Raw genomic sequence first — 9,331 nt, 5'->3', positions numbered from 1 at the left:
ACTCTGTGAAGTTTAAAGGATGCCACTTTCAGTTCAGCATATTTTGGCAATGTGTGTGTGATATACTGACATCCTCCACTTACTCTCGACAGTTCCTGTTCCTTTACCACTTGGAACCCTGCTTGACACTGTCAATGCCAACCATGTGCCATCTAGAGGAATTCTTAGCTGGTTCAAAATCAGTGATGATATCTTCACGATCTGGACTGATGGGTGGGGACACCCTATCCACATGCCAACCAGAATCTCAATAACTTCTGCCCCATTCACTTCATCTACTCTTCCTCAGCCCAAAATGGTATCTTCTTAGATGTCGACCTCCACCTCAAGGATGGCTACATCAGAAATTTCATCCACATAAAATCTAACAATTACCAACAGTACCTCTACTCTGAAAGCTGCCACTCATTCCACACCAAGAAAACCCCTACAAACAGCTTAGCCACTTGTTTTTGTTGCATCTGCAGAGATGACCAGTCCCTCTCCGAATATGCCAAGGGTTTCAATGAGGCCTCCACAAACTGTAAATCCTCGCAAAACATTGATCAGAAACAGATCTCTTGTGCCACGTTCACCAGTCACCTACTATCCCACACATACCCACTGCCCAGCCACACTCCTGTTCTGACTCAGTACCATCCAGGAGTGGAGCAACTGAATCACATTCTCTGCCTGTGTTCCAACTATCTATCATCTCATTTTGAAATGACGAATTTTTGAACTGACGAATATCCTCCCCACCCATCCCACAGTGGTATTCTGGTGTCCATCTAAACCACACAATATTCTTGTACATCCCTTCTCCATCCTTACTCCCAACCCCTTGCCTCATATCCTTGCAACAGACTCAGACACAAGACCTCCCACCACAACCTACTCGTGTACTGCCACTGTCATCTCCTACCTCATCAGTGGAGGGTCACCTGTGAAAACGACTATGTGATGATGTAATCTACTAATTTAGGTGCAACAAGTGTGCAGCATTCTACATGACCACTAAGTGCCTGTCTGCATGAATTCCACTGCCAAACTGTGGGGAAGAGATGGCTGAACCACCCAGTTGTCAGCCATGCTTCCCAACATAATGTGCTTCACTTTAATGATTGCTTCACTGCCTGTGTCATACACATTCTTCCCACCAAAATCAGCTTTTCTGCGTAGCACAGGTGAGAACTCTCACTGCAACCTATCCTTCATTCCTGTAATCCGCTGGCCTCAGCCTTGATAGTCCGTGTCACCATTGGCTATCCCCTTCCCTGCTCCCACTCTAGTACTATACATGCCTTCTGTTCCACCAACACACCTAATTAGTCCTTTCCTCTTCTCTATTTCACTCCTCTGCTTTTTCTCCCACTCACCGACACAGCCTTCAAACTCGGCAGTCACAAGAGCTATCCTTTGCCCCCCCTCCCCCTCAACCTCCCACAGTGCGAATGTGGATGTTTCTATTTATGAAGGACTTTGTCCAAAAGCTGAAATGTTTCTAGTACTCTTTTTAATTGTGCCTGTCTACGACTCAATGTCTCCTCTATGAGGTGAGTAGCAGTCTATCCTTTCCGTATTGTGATTTCTTCCTAGACTTTCCATTCTTTCGTATGTGAAAAAGGAGTGTTATGCTTCTTTATCTAGCAACGATCAACGATTTGCAATGTTCAATATACTGAAATGTTGCTATGAAACATCACCACAAAGATATATGTAAAATGGGAGACAGGCAATCGCTTATCTATAGTGGAGCGATGCATGGAGCACAATAACACAACAGAAATCAGTATTCAACTAGCAATAGCTCATTTTCCAGCAACACTAAACAAACACAACCACAAAGACATCCAAAATGCACACTCTTGTGGCCACGGCACAATGCTGCCAGCTAGTGCTCAGAAGCTAGTGGGAATACTATTTTCTGTTGTGTTATGTGCTCCACACTTCAATCCATTATAGTGCCTTTCCCTTAATTTACATATTGCTCCATCCAGGAATTTCCATTATTGTTATACACCAGAAAGATACATTATTCTTTACAACACTCATTTTGAAAACCATGCATGCCCCTGCAAGTACACTGAACTTAAAACAGTTTCAGTGCTATTCAACCACACTACTTTTAAAACATTTTTCTGTCAATGATTTGTGAATACACTGAGCTCCTGACAATGGCCACCCAAATTATCTTCATGGTATATAGCATGCACTATCATCTGCTTGTAAAACATGGACAAAAACTGATGAGATGTTATATGTAACTTGCAAGAGAACAGTTACTGATTTCAGTCTTCAACATGCAGAATTGCCAAAAAGCCTCTCATGCTGACTCCCCCAAGTTGGTTACAATACAAATACCATGCCTTCAAATACAATACTATACCTACTTTTTTATTGGATAACAAAATGGGAACCGTTGTTGTATTCTCAATCTGGTAAAACCCAAATCTCGAAAAGTATGCACTTACTGATCTGTTTCTTCACGACAGTTCATTTTCTCACTGCAAAAAATCTGAAAAGCATACTTTGTATGTATATATATCTGATGAAGTCATTTTAATAACAGTATGTACAGGATAGATTGTTACTCATCACACAGACAAGGCATTGTGTCACAGACAGGCATAAAGAAAAAGATTGCTAAAATATTAAGCTTTTGGACAAAGTCCTTCTGAACACACACACAAAATTCTGAAAGAAGGACTTTGTCTGAAAGCTTAATATTTTAAGAGTCTTTTCTTTATGCCTGTCTGCAACTCAAGGCCTCCTCTATGTGGTGAATCACAGTCTGTTCATTCCATATTACTGTTATTCCAAGCTGGGCTTTCCACAATTTGAAGTAGTAGTTTTAAAATACTGATGCCACTGCCCACCAGTATTCAAAAGATGCCTTTGACAACTACAATCATTTTTTATGGGGACTGAAGGGTGTAATTCAGCTCTAGTGAGTCAGAAGTGAAAGTGGCAATTACATTACAAACTTCAAATTTTTATTTAAAGTGTAGCATTCACCACAGCTGCCTTAACACGTCACAGGTGCCTCTCACTCTTCCTTTACACACAAATTAAAAAACAAATTACAGTAAAACTGTTTTCAGATTTGACATGTTTTATGTTATGTAAAGTGGATGGTATTTTACTAATTTTGGCACATATATTTGGTCCTGACAAATTATTAGTATGCTGTAAACAAAATCTTCATTAAAAAACATACATTGCACTGTTCACAGTTCACATAATTCAAAGGAAATTATAGCCTGATTAAAACTGCTTGTTGGTTGACATTTCAGATGTTGGAGCCAGTTTCCTCTGATCAGATGCTCAACAACACGCCTAAAATGTTCACTGTTGCCAAACTACCACAACAAATAGTAAGCCCATTTCCAATTCCTGTCTGACCCCCCCCCCCCCCCCCCCCCACACACACACACACACTCTCTCTCTCTCTCTCTCTCTCTCTCTCTCTCTCTCTCTCTCTCTCTCTCTCCACACACATCACTGACCAGACAATACTGTATCCTTTCATATAATAATAATAATAATAATCACAAATCGGCCTATATTATAAGCTTCATACTGCGTTGCATGAGACCAACCATTTTGGAGGCAACAAATCATTACTGTGATTGGTTCTACAGGGAGGCATAGTGGTTAGAGTACATTCCTGACATGCAGCAGATCATGGGTTCATTTCTTGTCAATGCTTTCAAATTTTTGATTTTAGTCTTTATCAAAATCACACTGATTGTTATTTTTATTCAGTTAATTGGTTTGACATTTTTTTTTAATTTCAAATTCTTTGCCATGTAATTTTCATCACTGCACTGTCATTTTCACTTGCTCTATTTTTTTTCTACCTACCTTTTTGTTTTGTTTTGTTTGGAATGTGCTTACATTGCTTACAACCTCAGTAACTGAGTGCCAACCAGAACTTTTCAATGGTCAATAAAGTGTCAGCTCGTGAAGCAGTGTGTGGATAAATTCAGGTAAACAATGAAAACTTGAAATTACAGTTTGCTTTTAGTGCTGAAACTGAAATTTTTCTGACTCGATATTGCTTGCAGAGGTTAGCTTTAATTGCTGTGAGCAAAGTGAGAGTGATTACTAGTTCTGCTGCAGTTTGATGATCGCCATTTTCTGAGTTACATTGCACATCATGAGACTGTGGTTAAGTTAGGACATGACTGTAAATCCTGGGCTATAAAACACATCATCCGCCGCAGTTCAGTCATTGGTCACTTAAAATAAACTGTAGACAGAACATTTCGTGGTCTCTTCACACATCACACTACACTGCTCTGAGTAAGTAACTGCTCTTGTGAAGTGATTTGCCCTGTTCGTGCATTTCGGCTTTAATGACGTGGCATGGCAAATGACAGATGTCAACTTACGAGTAATTTTATCAGACTATACATAGTATGTGATGTTTATACAGAATAGATGCTTTTCGTCTGTTCACAAGGTAGAAATGAGATAGTACATCATAATGTCTTACTGATGGTCAAATGGAATCAATTTTTTATAAAATTAAGGTATTTTCATGGGTGAAGTGTAAGTGGCGAATAGAGCCCATCAGGTAAAACTTTGAAACAACAAAGTTGGTAGAGAGGGAGACTGATATGGCATATACACATACCATTTGCTGCTTTTAATGGCCATCACATCCTCTATTGCGTGCTTTGTTCACTATGTGCCATTTCACTTCCAGTGAAATTGCTGGTATCTTTCCTTCTATCCTACAGGTTCCATTAACAGTTCTCTTTTGTTTATTTTAGTGAGATTAAAATTTCTGTTTATTATTTATAGTTTCTTGAGCAATAGATTAAATGCATTGCTTAGTTGCACACACATGTTCTATATGGAACCACATTGGCCAGCACAATTATTTCGCCTGGTTATCTCCATTTTCCTCATCACTAGTAGACTGAATGTATATTCACCATTTCCCTTCTCAGATGGCTAGAAAACCACTGAAATTACCATACAGAATAAAAACTGTGAAAGACTTTTGGTCACACTTTTTTTTTTTCTTTCTTCAAAAGAAGGAATGACAAACCACCGAAGCCGTATGTCATACATGAACACACAAAATAATACTAAAAAAAGGAACAATGGAGGTTCAGAAACTTTGAGATGTATTATGACTCATCATTTACGATGAGAAAACTTTAATTACATAGAAGAATCTTCACCAGCTGACAATTTTACTAATAATTTAGCATTCCCATCTGATTTGAAGACAGAAGTGCAAATACAATGCACAGATAAGAGCCACGTCTGCAAGGAGCAAGTAATGTTTGTCCAAAGTGCACTCAACAATTACAATTACAAGCTTACCATGGAAGAAATCTTTAGATGCTCAGTAGTCACAAATGGTTCTTGTAATTAATGCTGCTTCTCTATCAGTGCTTAATTTATGATCTAATAACACACAAAACCTGATGTGTGCTATGTATATATTTGTCAAATATTTTGTTGGAAATGGAGGCAATAACAACTTGAAAAGCATGGAAGGTGCAGAAAGCAATATATTCTGTGGTATATGTTAAATGAGATGTATTGTGACAAATGAGTGAAGCACTCTGATAATTATTCCAGTAACTGTGTCTGCTGAACAAAGTTATCAGCGCAGCAAGATGCAGTTGCAGGAAACAGCCACTGAACATGTTTGTTATGCTGTTACACTGATCATTTCAAATCCACATACTTTCACGTAATAAAATTAATCAGAGATAACAGTTTTGCATAAATTGCTATGATCATTCACGAACTGAATACACAGAAGACGACAACAAGGCATGTCACACACTTTTCACAGAAGACGACAACAAGGCATGTCACACAGTTTTTTAAGTGAAATATGCATGCCAATGGCAGATTTTTCATGCCTCAATTGAAGAGGACTGGTTTCTGCACATTATGGATTAAACTGATCTGTATTTTTTTTGTTAGTGTTACATGAAGGAGACAGTGAACAAGAAAAGTTTTCAGTCTGTGGTTGATGCAATGAGTGTTATTGATGATGATGATGATCATCATCATTGTCATCATCAAAAGGTACAATTTGGAAAAGCAACTGTAAGTAGTGATAAGACATGCTAAATTACCCTCCAAGTAGGAAATTGTACAAAATCCCAATTCAAAGCAAACTGTGCTAGTAAGATTTAAAGTATATTTACAACCAAGTGGAAATGAAGCACTTGCTTAAGTGAGTATATAAATATCACCAGCTTAGCATTTTATCTGTGAAATAAGGACGATCTTTTCAAAGAGCTGCAACGATTCCTGTATTTCATTACTGTACAGAGGATTTAATATTTGTAATACATCAAAGAAGAAAGCAACTTATGTTGTCATCTCAAGCTAGACATAAGGCAAAAATAATGGAACAAATTAATGTCACCACTCTTCCCATATATCACTGAAACATGCAAATTAGTACTTCATATAAATGTTTTCAAATGGATAGCGAAGAATATAATACTAATGCAAATATTCCTGCCATCATATTTATGTAAGAAAGATCATAGTATAGGCACATTTTCAAATGTATGCTGAAACTGACAGCCGAAAGACACAAATCAATTCTGTGTGTGAAATCATCTTATACTCACTGACAATTTTCTGTCTAAGAATGAAGTAGCCATCAATTGAAAGGTTAGTTTCACCATTTAAGTGCTTTGCTCATTTTGCCAGGTATCGTTCTATTAGATGTGATAACTATTTTCCTGCCTTTAAAGTGAGAAGCAGGATTCAATACTTCCAGCCATATAGTTCCCCCTCTATGAGGTCCTGTGATGTTAGAATTAATTGCGAAAGTGAGGTCATCCATAAATAAGCATGGAAAATTAATTTCATCCTATAATGAACAAAAAGAAAAAGGTTTTCCGCCCTTTTTACGCAAAGTAATAATTGCCAATGTCAGTCCTTATGTTCTTCCTCCTTCCCCATTACCATAAATGAGTACAACCAATTAAAGCAATTTAAATTGCATAATAATTTGTGTTGCATCAAGAAACTGCTTCAGAACAACTGAAAGTTTCTGACAATTATTGTCATACTTTGCATACCATACTGATACAACAAGGATGGTACTCTTTTTTACAAAATAAATAATTTATTCTGAGTAAGAAATAAATACTGTATTAAATACTAAAAAACTAATTACACATAATCTCATTTCTTTTTTTAACATAATATAAAACAACAACAAATATTGTCAGCTGTATTTTTGCTTTAGCTGTTAGAATTGCTCTGAAATTTAAATGAGAACTCAAATATTTCATTTAGAACAAGAATTACCAATTAAACACTCAGCCAACGTACAGCAAGGAACAATATCCTTCAACTTCAGGTATTATTAAACACTAATGCAAGCTCTCCTCCACTGTTTGACACTTTCACCTCTGTAACTTCAACACAAAATGGTTTAACTGCTCTGTTTACACTTGAAACATCATTATATAACTTTGTAAAAGATAGTCAAGTAGATAATCTGACAAATGTGACTGTAACATTTTCATTTGTGACAGAAACATATTTCAATACGGATGATACTTGACATTCATTCAAATCTTTCTTATTGTTTCTCCATAAACTGGAGGAACGTTTTCAGAATTCAGATAAACAGCTCTACATTCGAATACTCAAGTATCTCAAAAGTTAAATTTCATGGCTACACATGCTTAAGACAATACAAAAGTGCCATGTAATAACATAATGTCATCTAGAAGAATGCATACATTTAACTATTTTTTGTAATTAATTCAATTATAAATGAGACAGAGAGAGAGAGAGAGAGAGAGAGAGAGAGAGAGAGAGAGAGAGAGAGAGAGAGATTACATACAAACTTTCAATGTGCGGAATTATGTCACAGACCTGAAATAAATTTACAAAAGAATTTTTGCCGAGCTCTCTCTATCTAGTTTCCCTTTATACTGCAGAATCATTCACACAAAGAACTTGTGGAATGTTTCTTAATGCCGACATGCTATGGGCATTTTTCTGAATGAAACACAAAACACCTGAAACTGAAAACCATATTTTTTCATGAAATACAGAAGAAAAGCTGCCTTAATCATGTATTGCCATGAAAAATACAACCATTAGCTTCTCCTGTGGAAGTTAAGGCCATTACTTCTCACACACTGCTAACACATAAAATCATGTACAAGAAACATTCCTCACAGCCAATGTATTATTCTCAGCTGAAACATAACTAACAATCATTTATTTTTTAAAGTCAAAAACAAAAATTTGCGTAGTTTCGAAATTAATTTTGATTCTGCACAGATCTCCAGTGCAGGTTACTTAAAAATAATTATTTGAGTCTACAAATGTATCAGTGAATTGTAACTTTCCAACATTAACTGACATAACTAAAATCATATTTACCTATACTGCAGCCATTAAATAATGGTAACTTCAAAATATTTTTATGGGCAACAATTTACTCATACAGAAACAAAATTACAACATTATTACTGTTACATACAATACTACACAAACACCACATTCCTTAATTAGAAGAATGTTCTTTTTCAAAAATCTCTCTTCAAGAGCAATTAAAAGCTGCTTTTACAGATGACATAAAAGTTAGTTTCCATAGTAACAACACGCAATATGGGTTCAAAGAAATGAGTTTTAACATAAAAATATATTGGCACATTTCATGTTCCACTTTGATAAGTTTAAAAATGATTCTGTCTAGATTTTAGTAGTAATATCCTATAGGTACATGATTTGAATGATGCTTACACAACCATGGTTAGCCAATTATTAATCACGCCTATCTTCCAATACATTCTTTACATACAGATGTTGAGTTACAAAGTTAAAAGCGAAAGACAGAAGTCCTGGAAGAGGCTTTAAGCCTCCAGTCACTTTCGCTGAGCTGGAGGCATGTACAACTGTTGCTGGATGCGTGGAGGTTTACGATCTGCACCTGCACTCTTTATGTACGGCCTTGTGCCACCTCGGCGAAATTCAAGTATACCTGTACCAAACAACAAACATTATCAAAATATCTTACCAAATATGTATTGTATTAGCTGCAGTTTCCATTAATGTAGACTGCGGATTAACACTAGATGAATGAGAACCATATTAGAACACGCAAGAAATTTTAAAATTTGGTGAGAGAGGTTTATAGAAACTGAAGGAACACTAATTAGGGGTTAGAGAAGTGTAACAGACAAATGCTAAAATACATCTCCTCGGGTGACTATAGGGTAATACCAAATGCCTGAATGGTATAATGAATTTTTACATCATTATGAAAAGGAATGTAGGTGGCAAAGAAACACTTGAACAACTCAACGGACAAATAATTCTTCTCAGAGATAAA

General features: G+C 36.6%; 1 protein-coding gene across 1 annotated transcript in view; it reads right to left on the bottom strand.

The window, feature by feature from the left end:
- Positions 1-7,112: 7,112 nt before the first annotated feature.
- LOC124790063 (tudor domain-containing protein 3) overlaps positions 7,113-9,331 on the bottom strand; it is a 147,381-nt gene continuing 145,162 nt past the window's right edge. The window contains exon 13 of the mRNA XM_047257627.1: positions 7,113-8,980. Coding sequence (XP_047113583.1) covers positions 8,865-8,980 — 116 coding nt within the window. The 3' untranslated portion in view covers positions 7,113-8,864. The remainder of the gene's footprint in view (positions 8,981-9,331) is intronic.

Source organism: Schistocerca piceifrons, chromosome 3, assembly GCF_021461385.2.
Source record: "Schistocerca piceifrons isolate TAMUIC-IGC-003096 chromosome 3, iqSchPice1.1, whole genome shotgun sequence".
Classification (NCBI taxonomy): domain Eukaryota; kingdom Metazoa; phylum Arthropoda; class Insecta; order Orthoptera; family Acrididae; genus Schistocerca; species Schistocerca piceifrons.
This window is presented reverse-complemented; position numbering and strand designations above follow the sequence as displayed.